Consider the following 14,693-nt stretch of genomic DNA (forward strand, 5'->3'; position numbering starts at 1 on the left):
CGAAATGGAAGATCAAGGGCTCATGACCAGCTTGTACATACTGCCTGCACAAGAAACAATATCCTTTAATCTGTACATCTCTTTTTTTTTTTCCCAAATCTCTTTTATGAGCTTTCCCATTTAGAATGACTATTCAATTGTACGTGTACGTTATGCATAGATTTTCACGACGTTGTCCGTCGATTTAATACACGCAACGGTTGGAGAGCAGACTCTCAAAAAAGAAAAAGAAGGTGATTGTCATATAGAAGCATAAATACGTTGAAAGACAGCCGACCGAATACCTTGCGTTCATCTTGCATCTCCTCAATGGCGCTACGATCAGCTGCGCTGAGTGGCCGCAAAGAACTGCTCGCATGGCTCAACAACCTTTGCAATTCAACTTATCCATCTGTCGAGTCACTACGCGATGGGGCGGCGTACTGCACTATCGTTGAGGCTGCAATTAGCCGCATCGCGCAAAATAGTGCAGCAACGCACTCCTCGGAGGCACCCATTGCCAACAGCCGCGCTGAGCAAGCGCGTGTCTATCTTAATAAAGTTGACTGGTCAGCAACGGCAGTTGTGTGTGAAGGCACCGACCCTTCTCTTGACTCAATGTCCGTTCGAACTGCGTGTGCCCACAATATGCAGCTTCTCCAAGACATCCTGCACGACTGCGTTCCTGCTGCACATCGTTACACAGCAGAGGCGAGCCGATTGGCGGCCGGGAAGCTACAGGACCACGTTTTGTTGCTTCGCTGGATGTACTCGTTCATGTCGAAGGTGCTGGCCCATTACTCTCGAAAAGCATTGGAAAAGAAAGGGGAAGTGGTGGCGGGAACTGTTGAGGGGGTCAAATTGAACCGCACAGCGCTTTTGCGAAGTAGTCAAGTCAACGGCGTCGTTGAGCGCGGCGGTCACGAACCTGCGCAGACGCGTGAGAGAGGAGAAGCAGGGCAAGGATTGGCGTCACACGCGCACCATATGAGTGCGACAAGGGTGTCGGCAGGCCGATCACTTTCTGGTAGTCCCTCGCCGGCTCTCCAGTCTGTACGCGCCAGCGGAGAGGAGGAGTCACGTTCGCCAGATGATGATGCGTACGAGGAGAGACAGTTGCCACGCAAGCATGCGCACCGAGTCGACAAGGAGGAGCCGTCCGCAACGCCCCGCTCCTCCAGCGTCGGCGGTCCACCAACGGGAACCGCAGCAAACGCAGAGGAGGAAACTCCTCGTGGAAAAACGGTCCACTCACACTACACACGCGGCACCATCGCCGTCCCTGAACACCTCCGCGGGCCACTCGTCTCCCTCCGCAACGAGGTGGAAGAGGTAGAAGAGATCGTGCTGTACGTTCAGGAACAGCACAATTTCTACCTGACGCACCCTGCCAATGGCACGCGCACCTACACACCCAGTGCAGCGGTGCGAAACGTTGACAGTGGATCGCAGTACAGGCTCGACGCTCGCGAAACTGTCTCACTCGAAGAACTTGGGAGGTTGCTAGAAGAGCGGGATGCACTAGCGCAGCAATACGCTGCAACGGATGCGATTGTGACGCGTGCTCTTCAGCAAGCTGAAGCGCAAGGGAAAGCAGCTTCTCCGCTTCTCCGCGACATAGTTGATCTGCTGCGCCCTCATTAAAAGGCGTTACACTTCTCATGCTGTGGGATTGAGTGGAGAACAACGACGTCTCTGTGCGAGGAAAAGATCAATTTTTCTTGTTGATTCAATTTGGCTGAGCTTTCGTTTTCACATGATGACATCAAGGTATCGTTTGCATAGAGTCATACCCTTTTTTTTTCCGGCACATTTTTATTATTATTTCGCGGTTCTTTTTTTTTTGAAAGCGAAAGCGAGATGCTGTTCTCTTCCTAGTTGCATTGGTGTTGAATTGCATATGGTTTCTCACTTGCGGCGTTCTGCTATGAAGAGAAGAAAATTTGTTCAACAGCAGTGCACACCAGTTGGCGTCCGTTGAAAACCTTACGATGGTGGCATTCGTCGCTCAAGACGAGCATCAATTGTTGGCTTTCGTCTCGATTTGCGGATGAAACGTGTAATACCGCTTCTGATGATATGAAAAGGACGTCATACATTCCCATTCGTGTTTTACGCTCTTCAATATCCTTCTTTCCCCCTTTCCGTTTCTTTCCTCTCAGCTCTTCGGACACCGCGGTCAGCGTCCACTTTCTTTTCCTAATCCCCTTGTCGCTTCGTCCACCCTTTCATTCACCTTTCGTCTCCCTTATTGGTACGAAGGTGTCTTTTCTCGCTATCTACATGTGTTTCTGAGCTGTAGAATCGGTTGGCCGCGTCTACTTCACTACATGACTTTGTGCTAGAGCACGAGGGATCCTTTGCGTTAACCTTTTTCTCAAACCACATCCCGCCTCTTATTTTCCATCATTATCGCTGGAAAAGTACGCAAAAACAGTGAGTGGCGGAGAGAACAGCAGAACGAAGTGTTCTATTTCATTGCACTTTGGCTCCCAGAAAGAGGAGATTTTAAACGCATTTATTTCTCCCTCTTTCTTGGGCTTAAGATAGGTACTCCTCAGAGCCTTGAACATACACAGTTCCTGAAGATATAAGCGAGTTCGTGAACGCAAGAAGAAAAGCTTCACCTTTCCTTTTCCCTTTTTTTTTGAGTTGTTGTGAATTAGGGACTTTCGCCTTGGAGCAAACAGCGCACCACACATTTACTGTAGAAGGAACACTTCGGAAGAGAGGGGAGTAAAAGAGAACGCGTCGTTGCACCGCCGTAATGGGAGCGGGGATGCTAAACGCTACTTCCGCGACACGTCAAAAGTTGCCGAAGCTTAATGAGCGCATTCGCAGGGGCAGAAGATTCGACCTCCGCTTCCTCTGCTTAGGGCTTCTTTGTATTTTTCTGTGTGCCTCTGCGCTACTCTACTCGCCCTTCTCGTTCCATGCCGTTCCCGCAGCACCATATCACGTCCCAGATTATGTGTGCGCTGCGCATCTCGCAAATGGAAAAACCCACAGCGGCTTCAGAGCGACACCGGTGGACAGCACCGTGTTGATGCTCTACACGCCCACTAGCAAATCATCGAGCTTCTGTTACAGCGACGGCAACGGCGACGCGGCCACGACGGCGGAGCGGGAGTTCCTTCGCGTGGCCGCGTCGTACGTGTCGTCGCCGTACACCAAGCCGTCGAGCCCGTACTACGACTTCTTCCGTGCGCACGACGCGACGCTGTGGACGGTGGACCGCGCAGCGCGTGTGGCGACGCCGATGCGTCTAGACGTTGTGTACACCTACGTGAACCCCAGCGCGCCGTCGTTCGCGCGGCACCTGCGGATGCGCAACGTCCCCTTCGAGCAGCGCCGCTACCGCGACTGGGAGGAGCTGCGGTACTCGCTGCGGTCGCTGCACGCGTTCGTGCTGAACAACGGCGCGCTGGCGCAGTACCACCGTCGCCACGCAGCGGACGTGCGGCGCCTGGGCGAGCTTGGGTACCGCGTGAACGCGAGCGAGGTGGGGGACGGCGGCGTGGTGCCGCTTGTGCGCCGTGTGTACCTTGTGGTGTCCGACGTGGACCAGGTGCCTGCGTGGCTGGATGCTGAGAGATTTCCCCAGCTGCGCGTGGTGACGCACCGGGACATGTTCACCGCTGAGGAGGCGGAGTGGGTGCTGCCGACGCTGAACTCGAACGTGATCGAATCCGGGCTGCACCGCATTCCTGGCGTTTCTCGCTTCTTTTTCTACATTGCCAATGACATGTTTGTGGGTCGCAAGGTGTCCTTCTTTGACCTGTTCCGCCCCCTGTCGCCGCTGCGTCAGCGGCTGCACCTGTTTGACATGGCAGCGCACACAGACGCCACCTCTATGTCGTTCGCTGACACCGCGTTAAATGATGACCGTGCCGCATTGCTGCTAGAGCCGGTTGTGCACAGCGACACGGAGGTGATGGAGTGGGGTGAGGGCGCGATGACGGAGGCTGAGACGTCTGCCACGTCGCACGCGCAAGAGTTGCTTGGTAACTGCCTTTTCCAGCAATCGTATGCTAGCTTGAGGCAGAACGCGCAGCGGAAGAAGTGGACGAAAAACTCGACTCTACAGCCGGCGTGGTCCACCACCAAGGGATTTGCCTTACACGACCCACACTACGGCGTCACGCCGCGCGGCGCTGGTGTCGGAAGCCACTACTACTACCACCTCACTTCCACCCACTTAGACGGCGTCGAGCTCCCGTTCGGGTACGCCCACACTCCACAGCTAGTAGACCGCGAAGTGTATAGACGGCTGAATGAGGTGGAGCTGTTCAACCTCACCAACGCCACGCGTAAAGCTTATGAACGCGAAATGCATCCTTACTCCCCTATAGACGAGTACGCTGTCTTCTCGGTAGCCATGGCGCGTGGTGCGGAGCGCCATATGTGGAACACGGTGTGGCGTAACGCTCCTGCTATCGTCTTTAGCGATGTCGGCGAGGAGCTGCAGTCATGGTGGCGGACGAACGTTGCCATGCGCTCCCGCGACGTTTTGGAAAGACTTTCCGGCCGCTTGTCGCACAAGATTCAGTCCTCAATGTTTGGCGCACTCTACGGCGACACGTGGGCAGCGCAGTTGCAGCGTCCCGACCTTGCCCTGGAGATGGGGTACTGGTGGGTGCGCGACACGGTGAGCCCCGCGCCTCCTAGTCGGGAGCTGTCCTCGTTGAAGACGCTCTACGCCATCCCCGACGTCGCGTCGGGTGAGGCGTGCCGCGTGCGGCCCACTGAGTGGTCCGCGAGGAGCGATGACCACTACTTCAGCCTGCTGCACGACATGCACCATCACACGAAGCGCGATGACACCTTTCTGTTTGAGATGGTGGATAGCGACGTGAAGGTGATGCTGATCTCTGCCCGCCTAAAGTACGAATGGTTAAATCGGCCCCTCTTTATGGGGTTTAACGACAACTTTCCGAGTACCGCTGACTTCAAGGAGACAAAATCGGTCTTTACTGTGCTGTTGAAGATTATCTCACACAACTGCCCCCCTGCTCCATGGGAGCGGAGAGAGGCAGCGTGACACAATGAAAATGGAAGATACGAATAAAACTGCGATCGATGTACAACCCTTCAGATGATCTCATTACATATGAAGCTCATTTCCGAGATGACAGGTAGATTTCAAGCCACTTGCACCAAGCTCTTCTGCGTGCATACGCCGACTCTAACGGCGTGAGGGACGAAGTTGCTATTCCTATTCTTTTAGAATTCAGGTATCATTCAAAACGGGTGGTTCCCAGCGAGTGTACCCTTGAATAGTATTCAGCAGAGCGTGTTTCTTCCTTTCTTCCTTTTTTCTGATTTATCCTTTGCGTGTTGTGGCGTCCACATGGGTTTCTCTTCCCCCTTTTTTGTTTTAGTCGTGCTTTATTGATGGCGATATAGCTGTCAAGATATTTGATTGTTGGAAAAGATCTAATGGTCACCAGAAGTTTTTACAGTTTTTTTTTTCGAAGGTAATTATTTGCACTTTCGATCTGGCACACGTTTGCACGCGTGTGCTCTGTATTGGTCTCGCTTTATGTGTGTCTTGACACTTTTTCCTGTTCACTGCTCTCCACGTTTTCGCGTTCTAGGAACAAATTCTGTGCCTTTTTTTTTCTGAGAGCTTGCGCCAGGAAAAAAATCGCCGGGAGATGAATCGAAAGCTTAGTGTTGTACTACTATCCCTTTCTCTTCTCTCCCCTCCAGTCGACCTCTCTCCAGGAAAGGCTGTTTTCTGTTTCCCCGCCGTCCCGCCCCTTTTCCAACCCCACAAGGTGGAAATGCAGACGATCTGAGTCTGCAAGAAACTCCCTTTCGTAAAGTTCTAATTGGTTCAAAAATAAATATAAAAAGAAAATAACGCCGTCTACCCTTAAAGGAAAATGAAATCGATACAGGGATGTAACGACACTGTTTTGCACTTTACTGATCTTCTTCGTGCTTTCTTCTTTCTTCCTGATCAGAGAGTAGTCTACTAGAGTTTTTCACTTCTGAATGCGCAATTGTTTCTTTTTTGGCCCGCTTTGGGGCGGCCACTTCCTTTTCCCCATCTCTTTTCTTTTTTTTTCTCCCTTTTCCCTTTTGCCTTATTATTATTATTATTGTTCCCGTCACTAGTACTACTTTTTTTTTTCTGGTGTAAAGCTGCTTGGTGAAGAACAGGAAAGAAAACTTGTGCATCTCCTTTTCTCAACTTCCAGCAAGCACGGCGATGAGGGAAAGTTTTCTATGCTGCAGTGTGAATGGTGCAGAAACTTGAATGACGATTTCTTAGCGGCCATTTACCCTTTTTTTGGGAATTAAATAGTGAGACCTTATAGTAGTCTTGAACAAATTTGCTTGCACGCGCGCTTCACCTCGAGCTGTGCGCTGTTCATTGTCGCCATTTTAGTAACCTTTTCGTTGAACCCCCCGCCTGAATTCCTCGATTGGCTACTTCAAGAAAGAGAAGGGAAGTGCAGCAAGCAGCTTTGCAAGCCAGATGACAAAAAGAAACATGGATGACTATATGCGTGATGTACATTTTATGACCATATGCGTACTACGGATGCCGAAGTGATCAAATGATGCTGATGGCGTGGAACACAATTATACGGTTCATCAAGCTCCTCAGCTCATTTGTCTTCTTTTCTTTTTGGAAAATATCAATGAAGCAGAACTCCTGCTCTCTTTTCTTTTCTTTTTTTTTTCGTCGCGTTTTCTTTTAGGCGGTCCGCAGTAATTATCTAAGTGGGATGCCTTTTTACATTGGTATTGCGGCAAATTGCAGAGTTTGCTTCCCTTTTGTGCCTTTCTCGTAGTTTTGTGTTCTCCACTTATCTAAAGGGATTATCCATAAAGTGTATTTTTTCAACAATTCACTTACAATTTAAGATTGCGACAAAAAACATTCTAAAATATTAGCTGTAACTAGTGTAAGGTAGCGAACTAAAAAAACAAAAAGAATAGCAACAAAAGACAAAGCCCTCTTGTGTTCTTCTGTGTCCATTCACCACCTCTTTTTTTTATTGACGTACTACGTGTGTGCTCGCCTTTTCTCCTCTTTTTCTGCTTGTATGAGAATTTGTATCCGCATCGATGCATTGGCTGCTTGTGTTTTTCTGTCTGGTTTGTTGCACCGAACGTTTCATTTCCTTCTTATTTTCCTTTTTTAAATATTGTCGCGCTTCGTATGTTGTTACGCATAGGTGCATCTACAATTCTCTCCGTTTCCTATTTTATCACGCACACACCCCTCTTGACTGTGCATTCCCTTCACATTTTCTGAATCCCTTCGCTGTTTAAGCGAAACCGCAAGCTGGCTTCGGGCGATTATATTCTTCAAGCTTTACGACATTCCTGATCCTGGCGACACAAAATGGCATAACATTCGTGTCACCTTTTTTTTCGTTCTGTCTGCCTTTCTCTTCAAGAACGCTGACAGTTTTTCTTTTGGACTCTTCTGCCGCTGAAAGAAGACGATGACGTTGCACAACTGCTGTTGATTGTAACACCTATTTACTCATTTTTTTTTCTGTTGATGTTTTTTTTCCGTACCTCCTCCACCTGCCTATCACAGCTGAGACAACGACATCAGAAAGAAAACAGCAAAAATAAGTGAGCGACGCAATCCAACGTGCGTGTCTTCGAAGTGTCTCTCCTCTCCCTTTTCTTTTTTTTTCTCCCTCCGAAGTAAGTGGAGGACCGGAGCCTTTCTTTTCTTCTGTCAACCTCATTGTCAGGAGTATTCAATGCAGAAGGAATTATGGGGATAACGCTCCCTCGTTGCGCTTTGCGACGCCCAACATCCTTGAAGGCCCAGCTGAAGCAATCGTGTTTGGTATTAGTTTCTTGACTGTCTACTGGGCTTCCTTCGCGAATTTATGCGATCTCATTAAGTTATTTATCCGATGATTTGCCGATGACTCCCGTTTCTTTCCCCCTTTTTCTTCTTCCGTTTTCTTTTCTCCAAACCCATAAGTGTCTCTACGGACAGTGGCACAAACACAGATGAAGTAGCTGTCACGATCAAATAGTTTTATCGACGCACTATTATTCTGATCAAAGTGTCTAGCATGATACTACTCTCTCTTCTCTTTTTCCCTTCTTTCTTGTACTGGAGATGAGCGCGACAATGTATGCCTTTGCCCGCTCGTCTCCGGCAGCAGACACTACCGCAAAGGATTCTGCATCTAACAACCGCCAAGCGAGTCGTTATATTTTATGGGTGCTGTGCGTAATCTTGCCGATGTGTGTGCTGGTGTCTCGTACGCACTTCCTCCATTCTACCATGTCGCACGAAAGTGACTCTGTTCAACTCAGAAGTCTTACGGAACAAATGTGCAGTGTGCACGCGAGTTGCGGCGTTAACAACACGTGCTTCACCACAAAGCCAACGGACAATGCCGTGTTGATGCTCTACACGCCCACTAGCAAATCATCGAGCTTCTGTTACAGCGACGGCAACGGCGACGCGGCCACGACGGCGGAGCGGGAGTTCCTTCGCGTGGCCGCGTCGTACGTGTCGTCGCCGTACACCAAGCCGTCGAGCCCGTACTACGACTTCTTCCGTGCGCACGACGCGACGCTGTGGACGGTGGACCGCGCAGCGCGTGTGGCGACGCCGATGCGTCTAGACGTTGTGTACACCTACGTGAACCCCAGCGCGCCGTCGTTCGCGCGGCACCTGCGGATGCGCAACGTCCCCTTCGAGCAGCGCCGCTACCGCGACTGGGAGGAGCTGCGGTACTCGCTGCGGTCGCTGCACGCGTTCGTGCTGAACAACGGCGCGCTGGCGCAGTACCACCGTCGCCACGCAGCGGACGTGCGGCGCCTGGGCGAGCTTGGGTACCGCGTGAACGCGAGCGAGGTGGGGGACGGCGGCGTGGTGCCGCTTGTGCGCCGTGTGTACCTTGTGGTGTCCGACGTGGACCAGGTGCCTGCGTGGCTGGATGCTGAGAGATTTCCCCAGCTGCGCGTGGTGACGCACCGGGACATGTTCACCGCTGAGGAGGCGGAGTGGGTGCTGCCGACGCTGAACTCGAACGTGATCGAATCCGGGCTGCACCGCATTCCTGGCGTTTCTCGCTTCTTTTTCTACATTGCCAATGACATGTTTGTGGGTCGCAAGGTGTCCTTCTTTGACCTGTTCCGCCCCCTGTCGCCGCCACGTCAGATACTGGAGATGGCCGATCTTGTGGACGGTACAACGACGAATGTTGGTGCCAGCAACGCACACGAGCAGGGGATAGAACGCAGGCCGCTCTTCTTTGAGAGCATCCTTCACAGCGACGGGTACACACCCCAACCAAAGCGGTCTCTACTGTCGGTTGCTGCGGCCAGTGTGCTCCCGTCGTCGGTGTGCACGCGCGCGGCGGAGCGCGGTGTGTCGGACCAATGGCACAACCGCTTCATTCATTCACTTTGTGTACCGAATCGTCTCCCTCTTCCCAATATGAAGGACACGAACAGGCTGAACCACATGGCACGCTACCGTATTCAGAACGAATTACCCGGCGTGACACCGTCGATAGAGTACGCGCACATGCCACACGTTTTAGATCGGGAGATGTTGCAGATGATGCTGGAGGACAAAGAGGACGGCTTTGGGGACGCTGTGAGGGACATGAGAGCAGCATATCTGCGCAGCATGAACAGCTTCTCACAGGCCCACATCTACGAGTCTTTTTCCCTGGCTGTGCGGCGGTCGCGAACAGGGTCGCTGTGGTGTCAAAGCGATGCACGGTGTGCGGCCACGCTCGCCGAGGTACATCCACGTATTGCGCGAAAGTGGCGGCGTGTGCGAGCTACTTTCTGTCCCCATCACCCACTTCATGGAGGGAGCCAAAACGTACGCCTGCAGCACGCTGAGCTGCTACAGCGTTGGAGCCTCTACGAGTCTGCGTGGTTGACGGACACTGTAAAGGCGATCGGAACGCAAAATGAGACTTCTGTTGGTGGCGCGAAAAGTCAAGCAAACCTAGAGAAGAACTGCGGTTCGTGTACTTCATCTCCAAGTTCAGGTACCACTGCCCCCGGTCGCCTTTACAGTCCGTCGCAACCTGTCAAGACGCTTTTCTCCGAAGCCACGGCGCGCGCGCCCGAGTCGGTGACCGCCGAGCTCTTCACAGGATGTCACTTCGACGGCGCTGTTGACCCGTCACGCGTACAGTCGCTTGTGCTTGACGTGCACCACCACGTCTCCACCCGCGACAAAACGTTTCTCTTTTTCATCGTGGAAGACCTGCAGAGGCTTGCGATCTCGCTCTCCAAGGTTGAGCACATGATAAGCGTCGACAAAGACGCGGTGGAGCAGGCAATAAATGCCTCCTCTGCGCACCACGACTCTCATGCGTCTAATCTGCCGCTCTTCATTACCGTGAACGACGATTTAGGCGACAGCGTGCTCGCACCGCAGGTGCGCTCCAGCGAGCTAATCGGGTTTAACGAGTCCCTTCTCACGGAGACGTTGTTTCGCCGTTTATTGTGGCTTTCATCGTGCATGGCACCTAAGGCTCCATGGGAGCGTTGCGGTGCTTTTGACGACAGTTGAAACGCGGTTTTTCCCCCTTTTAATACAACTGTCCTTTCCGCGGTGGCGAGTGATCTTTACCTCTTCTTTGTGACCCTTTTCTGTTCCTTTGTGCTCCCCCCTCTCGTGTTCTGTTTTACTGTCACTTCCCAAAAAGTCCAATCACGGCAAGTGTTATTATCCATGTGCCCAACGTGCTATTCTCTCTCTCTCTCTCTATATATATATGTATGTGTGTATTGCTGCTCTTTTGTTTGCCGTCAGTGTTTTTACCTTCCGCAATGCCGTTTTCCCTTGCCAAGGTACGTGCTTTGATCGCCTTTCTTCTTTCCCCTTTGCCAAATGGCGCATCTTTTAGTGTCTTTGAGTACGTCGCCGCTCTAAGTCTGTAACACGCAAAAAGGCAAAGCCGGGAAGAGAACTGCTCGCCTCCTCATCATGCCGTGGAAAATGCGACTGCCTCCATGACTTTGCTGTGCGACCTCCCGTGTCCTCCCTTTAGTAGATCGTTCACCATCTGCGATAAATCGTGTTGGGTTCTACTCGCCCATCCCCTCCCAGAACCGGCAACCTCCGCATTTTGTTTAATGCGTGACTGCTCTCTCTACCTGTAAAGTCTTCTTTCGTTCTTGACCTCCATCCTTACGGTCTCTCCCCCTTCTCCCATCGACGCTTTACAGAGCTACGATTCTCGCACAAAAAACAAAAGACCAAAGCCAAAAATTGTCTAAGTTCTGCTAACGTTTATGTGCTCTCTCTTGTTATTGTTAGCAAGAAGTTGTAAAGTAGAAAGCTGATTGTGATTGGCGGTCGCACTCACACATAACACGAGAAGTAATTAAACGTATAGGTTTTCTTTCGGGCCCCTCATCCGCTATACGAAAGTATATCCAGTTTTTTTCGTGTACAAATAGACCGGAGACTTCCGTTCTCTTTGTGGGGCTTTTTGAAATTACGAATCCTCCCTTGTTGGTTTGCTCGCTAGTTCACCATGGCCAGTTTGGGCCATCTGTGGGATAGCATCCGCCAGCAGAATGTTGCAAACCTCCTCAGTGCCCCTGCATCTGTTCCAGGCCTGTTTTGTGCCTTTGTTGTTGCGTCAGCTGTGTCGTGGAGTCTGCTCTTCTTGTCGTGGTGGCTCTTAGCGCTGCGCTCGCGACTCGTGCGTGGGTACTCGACGACGTGTCTGTTGCTGATTGAAATGGCGTCCGCCAACGTTGCCGCGCTAGGCCACTTTGTACTTCTTTTTTTCGCCGTTTACCGGCAGCTGCCGCCGTGTCGGCTGTTCAGGGGCTGGCGTCTGCGTTGCCGTCGCAGCGGCACTGCACGATCGCCAAGCTCGCATGGGCAGGAAAGCAAAGAAATGTCGGTGCAGGACAGCCACAGTGCAGTTTTGTTTGACGAGGAAGCGGAGGGACACGCACGCGGCGCGGCGTCTACCGTGGCCATCCCCGTTGGCAGCGTTGGAGGGCTGCAGCAACGTGCGACTTCACGGTTGCCCGCTTCGCCGAGTTTGAACGCGAGGACTAGCTCGTCCGGAGCGGCACCCCTACTCGGGGATGCGGGCTTTGTGATCGGCGCCGTTCCGCGCAACAACTCATTCGGCTCGCGGAAAACACAAGAGCAGTTAGCGCGACACTTCCCCTACGTCGTCGCCGCTGTGACGCTTGCAATCTTCTTTATTCACGTTATCATACACATAACAATTCCAAGCGCTCACCGGCAGTCGCAGGAGCTTCTCCTCGGTCTCGTCCGTGTTTGTGTGGATGTGTTATTGTTGACAGCGTGTGAAATCTCCATCGCACTCCGACTGGAGAAGGTGGCGGCGCAGTCGAGTCGAAGCAGCGGCGGTGCTCGTGTGTCGTACGTGCGAGCAACACTGTATCTGTGCGGAGCTATCTTTGCTGCCTGCACCTTCTACACCCTCACCCGCTTCTTCTGGCTCGTTTTCACCGTGGACACTCTTGAGCACCTGAAGAGCGGCGTGATGCACTCCTTTGACATCTGTGCCAAGGAGGGCATGCGGATGGACCCAGGCATGGCGACGTCGTGGGTGTGGCCCGCATTGACGCATCGCCGGCTCTTCAACTTCTGGACAGGGAGCGAGAACTGCTCTCGCGCGAGTGGGTTGGCATCCCTCTCGTTCCTCGATGCGAAGGATCACGTTCTGCTCGTCTCTCCGTTGTGCCCCGGTGGTGCGCGTCCCCACGTGTACCTGCATCGGCCAGAGAACAATGAGTTTTCCGGAAGTCCCGACGTGAGGCTGCCCGAGACGGAGCGCGGCAACTTGGAGTACCATAGGCAGCTAGAGGCGCTCTACGGGACTGCGGCCCTGGCAGCGTCGCGCAACGTCACCGTGAATCGTGATGCAACCACGCACCGAATCCTCTCTGTGGAAGTCGACCCCGAAACACTCCCGTCGCAGCCGCGCGAGCCACGGACGCCCGACGAGCGTGCCGCCCGCCAGCTGTGGCCGCAAGGCGGAAACAATGTGCTCCTGGTGCCCTTGGGTTTGTCCGCCGCCTACACCGTGTTGTGCGAGAAGCCGGAGCACGAGGAGTACCACCTGTTTCCGCTGAACGACGCCTTGCTCGACGCGTACAGTGTTGGCGTCAGGGGGGTGCGGGAGGCGCAGTGTGTCCCGCATTGGAGGCGCGCCGGCCGCAGCGCTCCGCCTCCCCCACTGCCCCCGGGCGATGAGCCGGCAGGGAATGTGTTTGTTATGTTGTTCGACGCGGTCAGTCGACAGGAGGTTCGGCGCGCGTTGCCGAAGCTGAGCCGTGCGCTGGCCGACTTTGCTGCACACGGCTCCACGCGCCACCACGTTGTTGAGGCGGAAGGGGCGATGACCCTCGGTGTGAACACGGCCGCCAACCTTGTTCCTTTTATAGCCGGCATCACCGCCAACGCGGCGGGACTGCCACAGGAAGCAAAATTTACCGGCACATCCTTTATGGATCGCGCCGTGTTTGTTCGTGCCAAAGAAAAGTACGGCGACACGCTGAGTACCGCCTTCACGTCTGCCTTCTGCCACGATCTCTTTGAGTACTTAATGGGCTACACCGTGCCAAGCAGCGGTGCTGGAGGTCGGGTCACGGGCATCGACCGTTACATGTACCAGCCCTTCTGCCACTTGGACTACTCCGGCGTGCACAGCAACTTCATAGGTCCGTACAGTATCCTGCGTCGCTGCATGGCGGGCGAGGCGGTGTGGGATCACATGGTGAACTACACGGAGGCGGTTGTGGAAAGGCAGCTGGAGAACTGTGGGCGCGCGATAAATGCATCGTCGCGGCGCCGCGTCCGCACCGGCGACTGCCACGAGACGATGCCAGAGGGAAGCTACGGCAAGCACTTTTTTCATGTAATGTACATGACGGAGGGCCATGAGGGTACGCACAGTGTCATGCCGCTGGTCGATGAGAGCCTCACGCGGTTTTTCCACGACCTGCGCTTCAAACTCAAGTTCTTTGACAACCCTCTCAACACGTTCATCCTCCTGGCGGACCATGGCAACCACATGGGCCACTACTTCCAGTACACCCGCGCCGGCCAGTTCGAGCGAGGGACACCGCCAACAGTGCTGGTGATCCACCCCGAGGTGCTGAACCGCATTGACAGGAACAAAGGCCGCGGCCTCAACGTCTCCATACAAAACCTGCTCCAGCGCACGCAGCGTGTGTCGACGCCGTTGGATGTGTACCTGACCCTGGCGGATCTGCTGAATGTGCGAGCGGAAGTGTACTATAAGTACGGCGCTGCTGGCGTCGTCCACCCCGCCTCTCTGTTTGACATGCGCGATGCTGCATCGACGGCGCGGGCACGCAACTGCTCTCAGTTCTCCTCGGACGTTGAGCACTACCCGTGTCCGCTGGACTTCTGCCGGCCAGTGTAGAGCGCAGCCTTTTGCGGTGTATTGGGATGGCGCGGGTACGCGTAGTAACTCGTTGTGCCCCAACCGTGTTTTTTTCTCCCTATATGTGTACGCGGCGAATATGCCGGCACTGGCGCTCAACCGCACGAAGGCACTGCTTGGGATTGGCATCAGCACAAGTGTTATCGACACACCGACACACCACCAACACCACCAACAGCTACCACATAAGCCCCAATCGTCGTTAGCCGGAGGATGCAACTCTCAACCGTCACGTGGTGTTCCAGATTCGCCTACAAGAAAGCCTTGTGTGTGTGTGTGTGT

At 53.4% G+C, this 14,693-nt stretch overlaps 4 protein-coding genes across 5 annotated transcripts; all 4 read left to right on the forward strand.

Moving 5' to 3' along the window:
* Positions 1 to 122: 122 nt before the first annotated feature.
* On the forward strand, positions 123 to 1,623 carry ABB37_02074 (hypothetical protein; the record flags this gene model as incomplete). The annotated part of the gene is made up of 1 exon (XM_015798848.1): positions 123 to 1,623. Exon 1 carries the CDS (start codon positions 310 to 312, stop codon positions 1,621 to 1,623), a length of 1,314 nt encoding a protein of 437 aa, XP_015662326.1. The 5' UTR covers positions 123 to 309.
* Positions 1,624 to 2,139: 516 nt separating this feature from the next.
* ABB37_02075 (hypothetical protein) lies at positions 2,140 to 5,020 on the forward strand (the record flags this gene model as incomplete). The annotated part of the gene is made up of 1 exon (XM_015798849.1): positions 2,140 to 5,020. Exon 1 carries the CDS (start codon positions 3,026 to 3,028, stop codon positions 5,018 to 5,020), a length of 1,995 nt encoding a protein of 664 aa, XP_015662327.1. The 5' UTR covers positions 2,140 to 3,025.
* A 2,923-nt stretch (positions 5,021 to 7,943) lies between these two features.
* On the forward strand, positions 7,944 to 10,516 carry ABB37_02076 (hypothetical protein; the record flags this gene model as incomplete). Its single annotated transcript, XM_015798850.1, has 1 exon — positions 7,944 to 10,516. The coding sequence occupies exon 1, from the start codon at positions 8,378 to 8,380 to the stop codon at positions 10,514 to 10,516; it is 2,139 nt and encodes a 712-aa protein (XP_015662328.1). The 5' UTR covers positions 7,944 to 8,377.
* A 593-nt stretch (positions 10,517 to 11,109) lies between these two features.
* Positions 11,110 to 14,390, forward strand: ABB37_02077 (hypothetical protein; the record flags this gene model as incomplete). Of its 2 annotated transcripts, none has more annotated exons than XM_015798851.1 (1): positions 11,110 to 14,390. In XM_015798851.1, the coding sequence occupies exon 1, from the start codon at positions 11,487 to 11,489 to the stop codon at positions 14,388 to 14,390; it is 2,904 nt and encodes a 967-aa protein (XP_015662329.1). In that variant the 5' UTR covers positions 11,110 to 11,486. The 2 variants fall into 2 exon arrangements, with proteins under 2 accessions (XP_015662329.1, XP_015662330.1); XM_015798852.1 differs by having other exon boundaries at positions 11,174 to 14,390.
* Positions 14,391 to 14,693: the final 303 nt, after the last annotated feature.

Source organism: Leptomonas pyrrhocoris (genome assembly GCF_001293395.1).
Source record: "Leptomonas pyrrhocoris isolate H10 chromosome Unknown, whole genome shotgun sequence".
In the NCBI taxonomy this organism is placed as follows: Eukaryota; Euglenozoa; class Kinetoplastea; order Trypanosomatida; family Trypanosomatidae; genus Leptomonas; species Leptomonas pyrrhocoris.